This window comes from Pleurodeles waltl, chromosome 7, assembly GCF_031143425.1.
Source record: "Pleurodeles waltl isolate 20211129_DDA chromosome 7, aPleWal1.hap1.20221129, whole genome shotgun sequence".
Taxonomy (NCBI): Eukaryota; Metazoa; Chordata; class Amphibia; order Caudata; family Salamandridae; genus Pleurodeles; species Pleurodeles waltl.
This window is the reverse complement of record NC_090446.1, coordinates 1,488,359,538-1,488,377,800: the sequence shown is the minus strand read 5'-3', so window position 1 is coordinate 1,488,377,800 and position 18,263 is coordinate 1,488,359,538. Positions and strand designations below refer to the sequence as shown.

The window sequence follows — 18,263 nt, the reverse complement described above, 5'->3', positions numbered from 1 at the left end:
TCTCAGCAGATGGTGAGGCAGGAAGGGGGAGGGCTGCCAAACTGGTCTTCAAAGGCAGAGAAGGACATTTGCAGCACCCAGCAACACCCCCACATCCTGCAACCCCAGACAGCTAGGTGCCCCCTTGATTAGATTAGGAGAGGGCAGGAGAGGGGTGTGTTTATGATTTTTAGCCACACCAGTGGGTGGGCTCAGCCAGATGTAACCTCCAAAAATCAGATTCATCCATGTTGGATTTTTAGAGACTGTTGCCTTCTGGGATGGATTTTTGCCACACTTCCCAGGAAGTGGTCATCACAGGGGGACGACCCTGTCCCTGATTGGAGAACCAGGGCCCCCCTGCTTTTCACCCAGGAGCAAGGATAAAACTGGCAGACCTGCACCCACACCTCAGATCCCCTCCAGAATTCAACAAGAAAGGAACTAAAGAAGAAGAAGGACTGCCCTGCTGGACCCCTGGCCTGCACCTGGACCCTGCACTCAGAAGGACTGCACCAGCTGCACACTTGGGCTTCACCACAAGAAGGACTTTGCCTGGCTTCAACTGGTTCAAGGAGGGACTCCCTGTTTGCTACAGGTGAAAAATTGCTAAACCAGAGTCCCCTGCACCAACTCCTGAAGAAAGCGACAAGCTGACCACTGTCCAGTGGCCAAAAAGGAGTTTGCGGCAGGTGCATTCTGGGAGTTGAAGTCCGCACCCCCCAAGGACCATCACAGAACTTCTGGACCCTTGGGGTGAGCTGTGGACCCCAAAAGAACCTTAAAAGAACATCTGGGTGAAGCCCCAGAAGTTTGGAAAAGATTTGAGAATTTTTGGAAAAAAGCTCCAGAGAGGGACCGACCCGCCGCGGAAATTCTAGCCGGCTTGCCTCAACCGCGACCCGGCCTGACTTCGCGGTTCGTCCCGGTAAAGAAAAACATCCAAAAAAAGAGACTAAGGTGGTCATTCTGACCTTGGCGGGCGGCGGAGGCCGCCCGCCAAAGTCCCGCCGTCAAGTTACCGTTCCGCGGTCGAAAGACCGCGGCGGTAATTCTGACTTTCCCGCTGGGCTGGCTGGCGGTCGCCTTCAGACCGCCAGCCAGCCCAGCGGGAAAGAGGCTTCCACGATGAAGCCGGCTCGGAATCGAGCCGGCGGAGTGGAAGCTGTGCGACGGGTGCAGTTGCACCCGTCGCGTATTTCACTGTCTGCGCAGCAGACAGTGAAATACATGTAGGGGCCCTCTTACGGGGGCCCCTGCAATGCCCATGCCAGTGGCATGGGCACTGCAGGGGCCCCCAGGGGCCCCGCGACCCCCCCTACCACCATCCGGATCTCGGCGGTCCGACCGCCGGGATCTGGATGGCGGTAGGGGGGGTCGGAATCCCCGCGGCGGTGCAGCAAGCTGCGCCGCCGCGGAGGATTCAATGGGGCCGCGGTACACTGGCGGGACCCCGCCAGTGGTGCCGGTCCGACCGCGGCTTTACCGCCGCGGTCGGAATCCCCATTGGAGCACCGCCGGCCTGTCGGCGGTGCTCCCGCGGTCCTCCGCCCTGGCGGTCAAAGACCGCCAGGGTCAGAATGAGGGCCTAAGTCTGAACGTAAAAAGTTGACCGGGACCTCCCAGCCATCGTATCCGCGAAGGGCTCCTTGGACGTCGGATCAAGATCCAGGTTTACCCCGGTCGAAGGATTTTCATCTCGAAAAAACGACTAAGTCCGAAGGTAAAAGTCTCCACCGAGGAAACCCACATCGCGTATCCGGACAAGGGCTCCAGGAGGTCGGATTCAACTGGCAGGTTCGTCCCGGTGAAGAAAAACTTCAAAATAAAGACTAAGTCAGAAGGTAACTTTTTAACCGAGGCCTCCCGCGACCTGTAGCCGAGCAGGGCTCCATCGCGGTCGGCCTGAAAGTTTGACTTTGCACCGGTCGAGGTGCAACCAGATGACCCGATTGGCGCTTTTTGTTTCTAAGCGCTAGAAAAGTAATAATTCTTTAAAAATTCATATCTCCGGTTCCCCTGAACCGATTTTAATTGTTTTTGTGTCATTTTAAAGATAAAAATATAAACTATTTTTATAAATTGGTTTTGGATTTTTAAACTGTTTCCTGTGTTTTATTTAATTACTGTTTTGTGATATTTGAATGCTTTACACTTTGTCTCCTAAGTTAAGCCTTGACACTCGTTGCCAAGCTACCAAGGGTTGAGCTGGGATTAATTTACTGAGACCTAACTGTACCTATGTGGAGGTTAGTGGCTTGTTGCTAGGTGTAGGTACCTACCTGCCCTACCAATAACCCATTTTCCAACAGCCCTTAAAAATATTTTTCTTTAAAAAAATGTCCATGATGAGCTTTTCGGTGTAATTGCGCACAAATGTTTTGTGGCGCTGTCAAAGTTCGACTATGTGATACAAGAGTGACGGACGTCATTTTTCAGTTGAACGTAAACGTAACGTGCTCTAAAGTCCCGAGCATCCTTCGGAAGATGGAAAGGCATCCTGTTAAATCTGTCACCTGGAAAAAACCCTCGATTCATACATTAGAAAATAACACAAACTTCAAATATGCAGCATAAAATAACTTATTACAAAATCAGTGCGACTATTGGATTTGTATTACCTTCTACCCTTTATCTGTGCTTTAATTGTCTTTTATTGCCTACCTGCTGCTACCCAACTCTGGTTAGCAAAGGGCCACTCCTTATCTTCCTTCCTGTGGTTCACCTGTCATTTTCAACGTTCACCCCCCAAGGTGCCCAGCAGCCTGACTTTAAACATCAGCCTCAAGAAAGGTAGAACGAAGAGAAATTTGATCCCCTCCACCCACGTTAAAAATCAATATAAATTGAAACTCATATGTGTAGGAAATTCCCTGCAAGAAGAGAAGCCACTCACCGAAATGAGGGGCTAGTTGATGGAATCTGGAAAATGTACAATTTCTTTGATTATCAGTACCATACTTAATTTGGGGTGGATTTGGAGGGATTGAGAGAAATTTATTTTTGTGTAATTATGTAAATTTTGGGAGATAATCATGCGAAATTATACATAATAACACGAAATACAATTTTGTTATTTTGTGCTATATTTAAGCTCAAAATGCGTCCTTGCGTCAATTTTGGCCCAGGAATGGATTTGACTGGCCCAAGGATGGATTTGACTGGCCCAAGGATGTATTTGACTGGCCCAAGGATGGATTTCAACACGGCATGGCAAACAACAGCCGCATGCAATACAAATTCCCGTGCATTTGTGGTAAACAATAGCTTTTGGCACAAAACAGTTCCTCAAAACAGGAGATGAGTGACTTTATCTAAAATCATGGTTTGCAAAGGTGGATAAAACTGCCTTAGTCACTCTGGGATCCATGCCAATCATAGTTAGGTTTCACATTTTCACATTTCACATTTTACAAACACTCGGCCAGATGTTCTAAAATGCAATTTAGCATTTTCTTAATGGATGCTTCATAGAAATCGCAATTTAGCAATGCAAAATGCTATGCACAAAGATACCAATTTCCTAATAGCGATTCCTACAAATCTCAAATAAGAAATCCCATGCCGTTTGTGACAATGGGTCAGTTTTGCATTTTTCAAATATCAATTTCCAATTAGGAAATCACTAGTTGAGAAATGCAAAACCAAGGATGGCTATGGGCAAAAGGCTTCCCTTGGTGCATCCCAAAAGTAGTGATGCACATGTAGAGCACACATATGCCCAAGGGACATGTGTGTGCTCCATTGCATTTAAAAAAATGCATCTTGGGGTGCTTTTTTTTAATTGCACATGGTTACCATTGACTTGAAGTCGATGGTAATTGCATTTCCTAAATGCCAAAATCGCATTTGGCAATGCTTTGTACATCTGAATAGAAATCGCAAATACGTAATCCCTATTTGCGATTTCCTATTTAGGGGATTGCAAATTGCAATTTCTACAGGTTAGAAGTCACATTTTACAATTCCCTAAAGGGCTTTATACATCAGAAAAGATAATTTTGCATTTCTTAACTGCACAAAATAGCAATTCGGACTGTTAAGAAATGCAAATGGTTTTGTACATCTGGCCCTATGAGTTGTGCTTCTCTTGGGCCAGAGCTTCCTGTGAAAGCTGAAGATTAGAAGATGTCAGGGAAAGATACTTCCCTACCTAATTAGTGGAGAAAGGTCTCCATAGTGTTCATCCCTACCCCTTAGGACTAGGTCTAGCTGCACATGTTGTAGGGGTCCAGTGAAGTCTTCTTGCCCTACGTAACTTCTCTCATGAAGCAGCAAAATAGTAACTCTGTTGTAACTGAACATTTTACTTTATGAAACTTCCTCCCATTTGTAGGATGTGAAGAGCACCAGGAACCGTTTTACGGATAGGGCACTCTTTCCCTGTCTGAACTACAGACAAGGACAGTGCACCCTATTATGATTAAAGGACTGCCCTCCGGCATCCCACACGGCCACCATAGACTTGGGCAGTGAATTCAGCAGAATATGTAATGAAACGAATACTTCAAAGCAGCTCTGTGTTTGTCAGTGCAGGTAGAAACTCACCTCTACTTTGACAAGGTAGAGAGAGCCCGGTGCATGAAGGCAGGTCCAGTGAATGACAATTTTGATGGTTTCACACATTTTAACAAATGCTTGTCTAGATGTATCATAAATTACATTGGAATCATAACTGCAAGTACATGATGGTCATTTAGAGCTTGTTGGAACTGATTTACTGCCATAAATTAGTGGTTCACCCACTCCACCAAACTTGTGGTTCACCCGCCTCATTTACAGTGGGCAAGGCAAAAAGTTTCTGCTGCTGAAAGATTACTCTCCCTAGGACAGGACATCTTTCACTATGTTTCCCTGCCTGGGATATGAGGCATGGTGGTTCCAGGAATGGGAATCAAACAATGATCATGACGAGCAGGATTTTGTTTTGTTGTTTTTCACATGCAATTTTCTGAAAAAATTGAACATTTGCTAAGCAGCGTCAAAACATTGCACCGACTTGGAAAATGATTCTTCCTTCAGAGCAACTGCCACACCAGCTGGTACTCTAAAGACAGAACGACCCCTACCCAGAAACAAGAGATCTCTAAATATGAGGGTGGCCCTCTTCTAGGGAACAGGAGGCCAAAGTGGCAACCTGCCCTGCCACCCACCATGCTGCAAGTGAGCCTCCAAAATCCTTTCAGGTAGAAATCCAGGGTTTGAATGTTTACATGCCTTCTTAATAACAAATATGAGTAGAACTAGAAAGGGAAAAAGGCAGATTAGAATAATGCATTTTTCATTCCATACCGCAGCATGTATAGGTCACTCACACATCAACTGCTAATGACAGGTAAAGTCACAGTTGACAAGATGGCTTTATGTATGAAGATCTGCAGCTGACCTCTATACATGACCTGCTGGCCGCCAGGTAGATCAATGACAAGGTTAACTCAGCTTTCTGTCCTTTGGAAATATATAAACTGAGAACTCTTACATTTGGCAATTAACAAACACCTCTTGTTCATTGATGACAACTTTAGTCTTAATTGTTATATATAGAAAATATCAGTGGCTTCCACTGGGTCCTCATCTGACCAATGTTTTTCATGGACCAATGTTTTTCATGGATATTCTGGCTCAGTGATTGATCTCCCAGCAACACTCAGCTTCAGTGCCAATGAGAGTAAGTCTTGCATAGGCCAGTTCATGCAGTCCTGTTCAGGTGGTGCCAGGCAGCTGTTGCTCACACACAAAGGTACTATGCATCACACCCATTTTGATCTGCATGCTGGATTCAGTGTACAGAAGTCAGCACAGTTCTTACATGAATTAATTTCCCTTCCTCTGTGCACAGTCTCACTATGTCTAAACAAAGGATGTTTCACAAAAGGGGTGTCTCATTGCTGGAAGATGTTCTCTTCTTTTGTTCTCCTGTTTACTGCTTCATAGGCTACTATAATTAGCCACTGCATGAACTGACATAAAAAAGGGTGTGGGGCCTGTGAGACTGGTTAAGAACTAGATACTGTGAAATACATTTTATTAAATAAATTTAAAATGGAAAAAAAATCTGGTACAGCTGCAGCTCATGCAGAGTGGTATACAAAACATTATCCTGTGTTTGTCAGTATTTTCAATCAATCAATCAATTAAGATTTACAAAGTGCAGCAAACCACCCGTGAGGGTCTTAAGGTGCTGGAGTTGCTAGCTGATTCACCTCGCTCTGTTAATTTGAACAAGCATGTCTTGAGTCCTTTCCTGAATTCCCAGAGCGATGTGGAGTTCCTGAGGTGCAGGGGAAGGTCACGAGGTTAGAGAAGGAGTATCCTCTGCTGTTGAATAAGAGGAAGTGGGTGGCAGATCGCGGAGGTCTGGTCAGTTTGGTAGAAGATCATTTGTTTGTTGATGTATGCTGGTCTTTCATTGCGCTGAGCTTTGTATGCATGGGTCAGCATCTTGAACTGGCATCTCTTCTCGATCAGAAGGCTGGGAGAGAGCTCTCAAAGAACCTAAGCAAGACATAGTGGACTATGTACTTGGCCTATGTTCAAGGATGGCTCTAATACATGGCGAAAGCATCTAAAAAACCTGAGGCAAGCCATGAGCTCCAGAAGCTCTGGTATGACCAAAAAACTGCTCTGGTGGAGTACCAACCAGGGCAGAAGGTGTTGGTACTAGAGCCAGTGGCTCCCAGGTCACTCCAGGACACCCTGCCTTTGAAAAGATGGATTACCTAGGCAGTTGCAGAAACCATCACAAGAGTATCCATGTAAACCGCCTGGAGCCTTTCTATGACAGGGCTGATGTGCCATGCCGATGATCACTGAAGAGGGACAGGAAGAAGAGAGTGAATCTCTCCCTGACCCCTTCTCCCACAGTACTAAAAATGGGTCAGTTAATGGAGTGGTCTTTTCAGACACCTTCACTGCCCTACACCGAGCTGCCTGCAGGCAAGTCCATGAGCAATATTCCAGGCTCTATTCCCCCACTCCAGATGAGACTAACTGGTGTGCCACTGGTGACAATAGGCCTATCAAATGTAAAATATACAAAGAGTCTGACCAACTAAAGGATTGCATCAGAGCTCAAGTCAGCAAGATGCTGGAGTTAGAAGTTTTTGAGCCCTCTGACAGTCCCTGTGCCAGCCCAGTGGTCTTAGGCCCAATACCTCATTCCAAGGAAGGTAAACCAAAGCTGAGGTTTTGTGTGGATTATGGATGTCTCAGTGCTGCCACAAATACAGATGCTCACCCTTTCCCAAGAGCACATGACAGGTTAAATGCAGCCAAATTCCTCAGTGCTTTTGATTTGACAGCAGGGTGCTGGCTGATTGGTCAGACCCCTGGAGGAAAAGAGAGATCAGAATTTATGACCCCAGATGGGCATTACCAATTCACTATTATACAATTTGGTCTAAAGAACACCCCACCACCTTCCAAAGGTTGGTGAACAAAGTCCTTGCTAGGTTGGAAGCCTTTAGTGCACCATATCTTGATGATATTGCTTTTTTAGCTCTACTTGGCAGGATCACCTTGTACACCTTCAGGAGGTCCTTGAAGCGCTGCAAAGTACAGGCTTTACTATCAAGGCAAGCAAGAGCCAGATAGGGTGGGACTCTGGTGTGTACTTGGGCCACCTTGTAGGTGGAGGCCAAGTTCAACCATTGCAATCCAAGATCCAGACAATCATGGACTAGGTAGCTCCAACCACACAGACTCAAGTCAGGACATTCCTTGGATTGAATGGATATTACAGGAGGTTTGTAAAGGGGAATAGTATCAGTGTGGCACCCCTCAAAGAACTGATCTCCAAAAAGATGCCAAAGAAAGTAAACTGGACAGTGAGCTGTCAAAAGGCTTTTGAGACTCTGCATGAAGTAATGTTCTCAGCACCCATTCTGAGAGCTCCAGAGTATTCAGAGCAGTTCATGGTGAAGATTGATGCCTAGGAACGTAGGGTAGGAGTGGTCCTGTCCCAAATCAATGATGATGGCCATGACCAACCCGTTGCTTTCATTGACTGGCGGTTACTCCCCAGTGAACAGTGTTGGAATGCCATTGAGAGGGAAGCCTTCGCTGCATTTCGATCCCTGAAGAAGTTGAGACCATACCTGTTTGGTTCTCACTTCCTTGTCCAAACTGACCACATGCCTCTCAGATGAAAGGTGAAAACCCCAAAATGTTAAGATGGTTCTTCTCACTACAGGGTATGGACTTTACAGTGGAGTGCAGACCTGGGACTGACCATGCCAATGCAGATGCCCTATCCAGGTGTTTCCTCTTAGATGATGAAGACTCTTTTGTGAAAGGTTAGTCTCACTCTCTTTCATTTGGGGGGGGGTGTTAGCAAGTGCCACATTTTTTTAATGGTCATGCCCACTTTCTGCCTGGTACCTGATGCAATTTTAACTGAAAGTACACTGGTTCCTGGTATCCATGTCCCCAGTGTCAGGCCTCTTTTCCTAACACTGCTCAATTGTCCCCAATTGGGAATACTTTGAGCCCCTGCAAGTCCCTATTAAATAGTACCCCTGGTACCTAGAGAGTCCCCAAGTAACCCTCAGGGACCCTCACTTAGCACATGCAGACTGCCATTGCAGGCTGTGTGTCTTGGTGCAGCTAAAAGTGAAAACACAACATGGGTGCCATGTCCCCTAACACTGTGCGCAATATATGTAAGTTACACCTACAGCAGACCATACAGCCCTAAGGCAGGGTATATTATATTACACATGAGGACATATCTGCAAGAGCAAAAATTCCCCTGATTTGCTTTTGTCATAGTGAGTTAATAGGGAAGCCATTTTAAATGCAAGTGCTGGACACTGGTCAATATGAGTTCCCCAGCAACATGATGGCTTCACTGAACATAGGGATGTTTAATATCAAACATTTCATATTAAGAAACCCTCACTGATGCCAGTGATGGATTTATTAATACATGCACCCATAGGGCACCTTATAGGTGATGCAATTTTAACTGAAAGTGCACTGGTTCCTGGTATCCATGTCACCAGTGTCAGGCCTCTTTCCCTAACACTGTTTAATTGTCCCCAATTTGGAATACTTTGAGCCCCTGTAAGTCCCTATTAAATAGTACCCCTGGTACCTAGAGAGTCCCCAAGTAACCCTCTGGGACCCTCACTTAGCACATGCAGACTGCCATTGCAGGCTGTGTGTCTTGGTGCAGCTAAAAGTGAAAACACCAACCTGGGTGCCATGTCCCCTAACACTGTGTGCAATATATGTAAGTTACACCTACAGCAGAACATACAGCCCTAAGGCAGGGTATATTATATTACACATGAGGACATATCTGCAAGAGCAAAGATTCCCCTGATATGTTTTTGTCATAGTGAGTTTATAGGGAAGCCATTTTAAATGCAAGTGCTGGACAATGGTCAATATGAGTTCCCCAGCAACATGATGGCTTACTGAACATAGGGATGTTTGATATCAAACATTTCATATTAAGAAACCCTCACTGATGCCAGTGATGGATTTATTAATACGTGCACCCAGAGGGCACCTTATAGGTGCCCCCTGAAAAACCTGCCATTTACCTGTGTGCCGGCTTCCTAGTTTCAATACGCCTGCCACCAACAGACAGGTTTCTGACCACCATGGTTGAAAGCATTTGCTCTTAGGATGTCAGGAATAGAGCCTGCTCTGGCAGAGTTGTTAATACACCCTTACCGACAGGATGACCTGCAAATCTGCATTCCAAGCCAAGGAGCTTCAAAGAAGCCTACTGCCCTTAGTATGGAGCTCTGGCTTCCCTCAGAAGGGAGATGCTGATTCTCCTGCCCCAAAGCCCATTTGGCACCTGGACAGGTGGGAAAATTAATAGTCAGGAAGGGGTTTCCACTTTAATGTCAATCCCATCCCAAAGGTAAGCTGCCTGATGTGGACACAAATTTTGAAAGTCTGCAATCTTGGTGATGGCAGAACTAGGAACTCTGGGATAGGGTAATGCCCACTTCCCACAGGAAGTAGTCATATAGGGGGTACAGTGCCCCCAGGGGTAAGTAGCCCATTGGCTACTACCACACACACCCCTAAATGCCCCTAAATTTAGTATTTAGGGGAGCCCCTGGCACCAGGAAATCAGATCCTGCTGAGCTAAAAGAAAAAAACTGACTCTGAAGAGTCAGAAAAACAAGAACCGAAGGCCAGCAGCTGGCTTGGTCCCATTACCGCTGGCCTGCTTCTGTCCTCGACAATTGCACCAGAGAGGACTGTGCTTCCAAAAGCCTGGGTGGACTGCCTTCCACCAAGATAAATTCTCACTCAAAAGAGGGTTGCGAAGCACCTCCCTCATGCTTCCTGTATTACTGTTGACCTCACACACTGAAACAAGAGGACACATTAGGAACTATTAATCCTCTTTCCTGGAAGTATTTACTAGAAATATATCTAACGCTGGGGTCCCTGAGAGTGTTTTAAAAATGCGCTCACCCACAAGATAGTGGCTTACTTAATCATTGGGCGTGCTACTACACTCTGGTGGTGACCAACATCCAGAGTGGAGCAAAGTGTGTGAGTGTGTGTGTGTGTGCGTGTGTGGTAGGTAATGTTCCCTATGTTCAAAGGGATCTACTATTGTAGCTCAAAATTATAACTGCCTAAGCTGGTGTACCCTTCTGTATTTTTCTCGGTCCATGCTTGGCAGGGTTAAAAACTCAAGGTATGGGGGGACTTTTGGTCACTATCTCCCTGTCCACCAATCTGCATATATCGACATGCTGAAGCCCCCTATTTCCCTCTAAAGCTCATTAGGTGATTCTCAGGATAGAAAATGATCCCTTGTCTTTATCTCCCCCGTCTTGTGTTGGTACCTGGTCTAATGGGGTGAGAGACCATTCACCTGGCCAAATTGGCCCTTATAACACCTTGGTTCTTTCTGTAGGGAAAAAATATATGTCCACTCTTTACTTTTCTCCGTACACTCACACAGGCTCCCACATCTGAGACCCATTCTGTCATAGCCATACTGCATGCTCCCCACCATTAAAAGCTTATCCATAAGTGATGCAAAATAGTGTCACACCTCTATGTTCGTATGTGCATAAATATTGTTCAAGTGAAGATCAGGTATTTAGGTTTTAGACTTTCCCAAGTCCCATCAGTAGATTTCCAAAACCAGTCTAACAATGGGAGTGTTGCCCTGTAGTCACACCCTAAATACAAGAATCAAAAATGTTAATCCATATGCTGTTCCCAGTCCCTACGGGGATAATGATGCCTGGTTACTACTAATCATGACTAAATCTGCACCTAGAGACTGCAATGTTGATCAATTATTACACTCGAATCTCTTCAAGCATTACTTTGTGAGTCCGCACTCACACCTGGGGACCCCCAGGTTCATTAACCCTAGTCAAGCCTCAGGCAGGAGTCTTGTATTTCCTGCTTCAACTCATAGCAACCACCGGGGAAGTACCAGGAGTCTATAATTCTTCCCACCATGCTCAGTGCTTTTGGGTGTTCTGATCGCCTCAACTCAGTACCTTCCGGTGTCAATCCTCCTCCCCTTAACTGAATCAGCACAAGGGGAGTTAAACCCCACTCAATTCCGGATTGCAGGTGGGAGGAGTCTTCCACCCACTACTACCATTTGGTCATACTGCCCCATGAACACCCCTTCCCACTTACATCGTCAAGGTTCCAACACCTCAGGTACAGCCACTTGCCTCCCATTGTAGATGCAGAAGCTGGCTGGAGTCTGCCTATTTACGCTCAGTGTGACATTTTTTGTCTGCTACACCCTATCGGATGGCAGCTGCGTGTGAACTAAGTCAGGGTAGGGCAAACTGGCAGCCATTTTGGAGTGGGTGTTGTATACAGATTCCAAATCTCTTGTTTTCTTCACGGTCCAGAAATTATCCTCCACGTAGGCCTCTACTCGCACATACATGGCCCATATGTGTCCCTAATGCTGCTCGACCACACTACCCACTGAAAGAGCACCTTGGGATTCCTAGAGCAAGCCCCGGTCCACTAGTAAGGGGACCCCTGGACTGTTTGCACGGTATACCTTATCTTGGTACACCATATAAAGATCTAGCTTCCTACAACCACCATCACATTTACCAGCAGAAAACATTTTTGCCAGCAAAGGTTTATTGTTCAAAGGCTTTTTGAGACTATGTTATTGAATTTCCAATGTTTTTCATGCCATTGCAGTCATTTTTAGGTCTGGCTTGAAAGCACAGTTATTTCTACACCTTATGTGATCAAAGGAAAAAGAGCTTCCAGAAACATGAAAGCTTTCAGATGCACCACAGAGAGACAGGTTTTGGCTATATCCAAATGTTGATTATCTTGAGTAAAGATTTTAACTGGACTGATTTTGTGTGCTTCCATTGAAAAAGAATGCTTCTATTGTGCTTCTTTCTGTGTGGGATATATCATATGCTCAACATGGCAGGACCATGTTGGTTACGGTGACCAGTCAATGGTTGAGTTTGAAGGTCTGATCTGTGCGTTGTGAAAAAGTATGAAAAAGTAGGTATGACTAATTTATTGGGAAAAGCAGATGCCAAACCCAGTAGTCATCTATGGATGGATTGTCAATAAACTGTGTTAATGCTTGTAAAGAGGTATTTTGTTACATAGAATCTCACAGATTATCATCAGGTTAGAAGATTTGCACTTTCTCAGCCATTTTTGTGCTGTTTTAGGAACGGTTTTATATAGTTTTTCCAACTGCAGGTTTGTATATTTTTGATATTATGATTGCATAGTCTCCTTGTGAATAAGTGTATGTGGCCTGAGGTGGTGACAATCCTGTTTATTGTGAAACTTCTGCATATGCTGTTTCAGTTAGTGTGTTTGTTTTATTGAGGATAGATAAGCAGGTGAAGAAAGGATTACTGGAAGGATAAATCGATATGAGTGCATGGATGAATGACAGTGCATTTATGCTGACTGAGTGAGTGACTATACTAAGCAGAGAGTGAAGAGGTACTTTCAGTTATAAGGTAGTTTTACTGATTTTGCCAGTGCTTATTATTACATTTGGCTCTGAATTGCTTTCTTTCCCTTGAAAAAAACAGCACAAAAATCGATTTCCCGCTGTAACAAATACTAACAAAGCTGCCCCTAAGTTTCTAGCATTTTATCAAGCCTTGTCCAACCACATTCTCTAGAATCATTTAACACTTATGTGCATAATGAAAGGTTAATAGTCAGTGCTCAGTTTCTGTGGTCAGTATCATTGAAAGTATCGGATAATTGTATGTATGTTTGGTAGGGTGGCTGTTTAGTGATGTTTGTGTAAATCATCATGTTCTGTGTTTTTTAACACAGTATATTTTAAAAAGGTTGAACCCATTTTAATGAATGAGCACGAAAACTACTTCCACACAAATCGCCTATTCTATTAGACTTTTGGGTTCTCCCTCAATCCAAAGCACAAAAAAGGCACTTCTGGATGGCAGAGATGAGTAACGTATGAGTCAAAGTTCAATCACAAAATCATCTGCAATGCCTTCATCAAGTGAAAGCTTAAGTCATTACTGATTGCACTCAATATTTATAAATACAAATATTTAACAATGAATGTTACCAGAGTAGCCTCCAAGGTTTCTCCATCTTCCCAACTCTCTTTAACGTATTGACTATTTCTATAACAAAGAACGTCAACAGACATTGGGGCAGATGTAAGAAGCCTGTTTGCATTTCTTAACAGTACGAATCCTTATGATGGGCCATTAAGAAATGCAAGCTGATCTTTTCTAATGCACAAAGCCCTTTAATGAATCACAAATTGCCATTTCTATCCTGTAGAAATGGCAATTTGTGATTCCCAGGATAGGAATTGCAAATAGGGATTTCCTAATTGCATTTCCTATTCTGATGTACCATGCATTTCCAAAATGCGATTTGGGCATTTTAGAGATGCAATTATGACTTGAAGTCGGTAGTAACCAGGTGCAATTTAAAAAAAGCACTTTAGGCATATGTGTGGTGTACAGGTGCACCCCTATTTTTGAGGTGCACCAGTGGGGTCTTTTTCCTATTGTCATCCCTAGTTTTGCATTTCCTAAACAGTGATTTCTATGAAGTCGCTATTTAAGAAATGCAAAATTGCATTTTCATACATTTGGCCCCATGGTGCCTAACTTGCTGAAATTAGGAAACATGAAAAGCATCTTTCAGTTTCTGAGCTCCTGAAGAGAGTGCAAGTCAGAAGAAACCAAAATTGTCTTACTCTGAAAATTAATAACAGATCGCTTTAAAACCATGTCCGTGGACTGGCCGCTACCTTAGGTACAGCTTTCACCTTAGCCTAAACATAACATTAGAAGGAACAATCTGTAATATAAAATTGATCTTTTATTTTGCAAGAGGAATCACTAATCTAAAATGCTAAAACCTTCCCCTTTTCCAATGAAGAAGATACATCACAAGCACAGAGACTGTGAATGGCATTAATTCAAAAACCTTGTCTAGTTAAAAAACTGAAATGAGCTTCACTGACCTATTGTCAAGCCACACGTATACCACATTTAATAGAGCACTTGAAACCACCCCTAAAAGCCCTCCACTGGCTGCTCCTTGCTATTGGGATCAAATTCAAAGTATACATCTTCTAGGATTGCACTCCACAATAGACACATGCCAAGATTAATCATCTCACTATCCTCATGTACACCATTTCTACAAAAAGAACCTTCCTGTCCTTTCCAAAGGTGCCACTGTAGACTCTTAAACTTTAGTCACAGGGAGCTAAACTCTGAAAATGTTTCTTTGTGAACAGAAGACATACAGTTTACTACAAACCTCTCAAGAAGATCCTCAAAACCTTAGAGGCAACTCTTACAGTGCAGAATGGAATTCCACTCCACACACCGTCTGTTCAAAGTCTTAGTGAGTAAATGAAGGTGTTGACCAATGCCGGATAGTGGCATGATCCTTCATCTCTGCTATGCTCTTATGTGGTCCAGCACGTTCTCCTGGATCCCAAGCTGACCTCTGCCTCACTCCTGGATCAACACAGTGATCCTATCAGGGGGCTTGCTGTTTAGCACATCTGCAATGTGAAAATCTGGAGGAGGCTATTTTTATTCTAAGGCTTTTTTCATTGAACATTTTAATGGGTTCTTGCTCTTTGTATCTGTTTTTGTTTCAGAATACATCACATACTCCATTTTTTCATTCTATAATGCTGACTTCCACAAGCTAGAGATTGGATTGATTATTGAGTGTCAGAGTTTCTCATTTAAATTTGCAGCAGCGGAAGTTACATTCAGTATCAGCTTGGCTTCACCGTAGCCTCTACGTCACTGCAGTTTCTCTTTTCACTCACCAATGTTGTTTGGGGAGTAGCTTTTGTTTTTCCATGGTGTAATTTTGGCACACACTTTTCATTTCTACGTTCTCCTCAAGGCTCCCCTACAGTTCCCTCTCATCTTTACTAATTTTTCTTTCATTCAGTTTTGTTTGTAATTGTCTTGTTTTTTTGCACATACTTTGTTGCCAGTTTACACCCCTTTTTCGTCTTACTCAACTGTTGTCCATTTCTAACCGTTCACTTGTCTCACTGCTTCCTTCATCTGTCCCACTCTCCGTCTGTCATCCTTCGCTATAACTTCTCAACCTCTGACAAAATGTCTCCATCACTTCCAATTCTCGTACCACCTTTCCAAGTCTTTCCAATTCTATCTTTACCCCTCCACCATTGTTCATTCTTCTGCTCTTCCTTCATCACTTCTGAACTTACAGATTCGGTCTGTAAAGTTACTGCCCTGGGTGATATTCAAATAACGAACCATATCTTTTCCGCTCCAGGATGTGCAACACTCAGCATAGAAGTGCTTGTTGCAATTATGGTCGGCATTACACTGGTGATGTTGCTGCTGGTTGTGGTTTCTTTCTGTGTCATCAAAACCATCAAGAAAAAGAGCAAAGTGGGTAAGATGCCTGGATGACCTACATTGGTGTAGACACAAATTCTGAGATTCATCTGCTATCAGGTGAATACACAAACCTGTTTTTGAAAAAATGAACACGTAAAACTACCTCTACTGCTCCTACTACTACTACTACTACTACTACTACTACTACTACTACTAATAATAATAATAATAACAATAATAATAATAATTCTCAATAAGATCCACATTTTTACTACAAGCTGTAAAACATGTAGGGACACTATACACTAAAAAAAACCTTCTACACACGTCTATTTAATCATATAAGACTTAAAAAGCAAATCTCAACTACACTTGGGAAGACTCGCCTTACGACCCATACACAGACAGTACTAGATGCCAATGTTCAAGTCAAGGCCCAAAATGATGTGATTGTGTGATATATTGGCAAAACCAGGCAGAAACAGAAATAAGTGTGCTTCAGGATGACTCATCTTTTCAGAGGTGCAGAGGGTTGAAAGCTATGGCACAGATTTCTTTCATTGCAAAGTGATGGAAAACGACAGAAAGCAAACAGTTGGCACTGAGGTGCATATTTACACTCTGTTTGCACCAAATGTGCGTCATTTTTTTAATGCAAATTTGACGGGAAATCTAACTCCATATTTATATTTCAACGTTGGACATGTCTAATGTCAAAATATAGGAGTTTGCACCATTTTTTGATGAATCACCTACCTTGCGTCAATGAGATGCAAGATAGGCGTTCCCATCTAAAAAATGGTTCTATCCCCACAGCCCCATATTTATTCCCCAGTGCTAAAATGACACACGGGTGGGAGGAGGGGCTAAATAATGGTGCAAAGCTTGCTTTGCACCATTATTTAACGCCTGGGTCAGACTAGGCATTAGGGAACCTGTGGACCAATTTCCATGGTTAAACACCATGGAATGGGTCCACAAGTGTCCTCCCCATGCCTCAGAGGGACACCAGAGGATGGTGGACAACATCCTGGGTAAGTAGGGTAAGTATTAATAAGTACTTTACCATTTTTTTAAAAGTGCCATTGGGGGCCCTAACTTGGGGCCCCCTGTATGGCACAGGGTGCAATGGCCATGCCTAGGGGACATTTGTCCCCTGAGCTGGCCATTGGGGTGGTGGACATGACTCCTGTCTTTCCTAAAACAGGAGTCATGTTTTTGGTGGTTGTGCAGCAGGTTGTCTGGTTAGAGGCATTTTTTTTGCCTCTAACCAGGCTAGCGTCATTTTCTGACGCACAACCCCCTCCTTCCCTACCGCCACCCCCACCCGGCTAGCTAGGTTTTTCCCGACGCTAGCCGGGCCTTACCACCGGCTTGCACCATTCAATAAATATGATGCCCGACATGCGCCTGAGAATAACGCAAGGTAGCGGTAACATTTTTGACGCAAACCTGAGCTACTGCAGTTTTGCACCAAAAACTATAAATCTGGGCCTTACTTTACAGAAGGCATGCACACATCTGACAGGAGGCTGTGCATCATGCAAGGCAGCCTAGTGAGAGCGCCAGCTTAGGGTATGACAGCAGCAGCAGGCAGTCTTAATAGAAATGTCCTTGTAGTGTGGTTCCCCCTTGTGCACCGCAGCCTAGCACGTTTGGGTGCATATTTATTAAGGAATCATGCAGTGTAGCAGGCCATCTTGCTGCACTGTGCTGCATGTTATGGAAAGGGCAGGAATATGCCTTACTCAGCATTATATGCACACTCCTGTCTTTTCCCTTCACTGGTGCACAATGTGCTTCCTAGCATCAATGCAGGCACCCTTGCACCATGCTGAAAGCAGGATTGCTTCTGTGCAGGAAGGGCCAACTTCCCACACAAAACAATCACAAGAAGCGTTTTAATCTTTCCATGTGTGCTGCAGAATGCAGCACACATAGAAAGAGGAAGTAACGAGGAGAAGTATAGATTTTGTCTTCATTATGCGTCTCCTGGGAAGGAGTGGCATTTTCAACGCATTTCTGGGTCTACCGGTTATGCTAAATCTGGGAATCTGTCACAATCCATGGGTGGATGCATGGGAACACCCACACTCCACCCATGGAATGCCTCCCCGGGGATTTTGGCGGATTGGCGGATCCCCGAGCGATTTGCACTGTATTGCGTTAGTCTATATTTATCAAGCTAGGCAAGGCCATGCAAGGTGGCCTTGTGTGGCTATATAAATCTGACTTAGGAGTTATGTCACTCTTGCACCCCATTGAGTGGCACAAGAGGGACGCAACAGAATATACAAATCATCAATCTAAAAAGTTAAAAAAGATACTATTCAGATAGAATTCTAAATGCTAAATCTACAACCAAAGAATTTTATAACATTCTCAATGAATTTCAAAAACCTAAATGCTTGCAAGGAAGTTATCCCACCACTCAAG

The 18,263-nt window shown here is 44.1% G+C and overlaps 1 protein-coding gene across 5 annotated transcripts in view; it reads left to right on the top strand.

The window, feature by feature from the left end:
* Nucleotides 1-18,263, top strand: part of LOC138246553 (sialic acid-binding Ig-like lectin 7) — a 229,930-nt gene that overhangs the window by 184,400 nt on the left and 27,267 nt on the right. For 3 of the 5 annotated variants that reach the window (XM_069201225.1, XM_069201223.1, XM_069201224.1), the window contains one exon: nt 15,760-15,882. The exons of 1 other annotated variant lie outside the window; for it this stretch is intronic. In XM_069201225.1, coding sequence (XP_069057326.1) covers nt 15,760-15,882 — 123 coding nt within the window. The remainder of the gene's footprint in view (nt 1-15,759; nt 15,883-18,263) is intronic. One more of the 5 variants, XM_069201226.1, reaches the window with a different exon arrangement.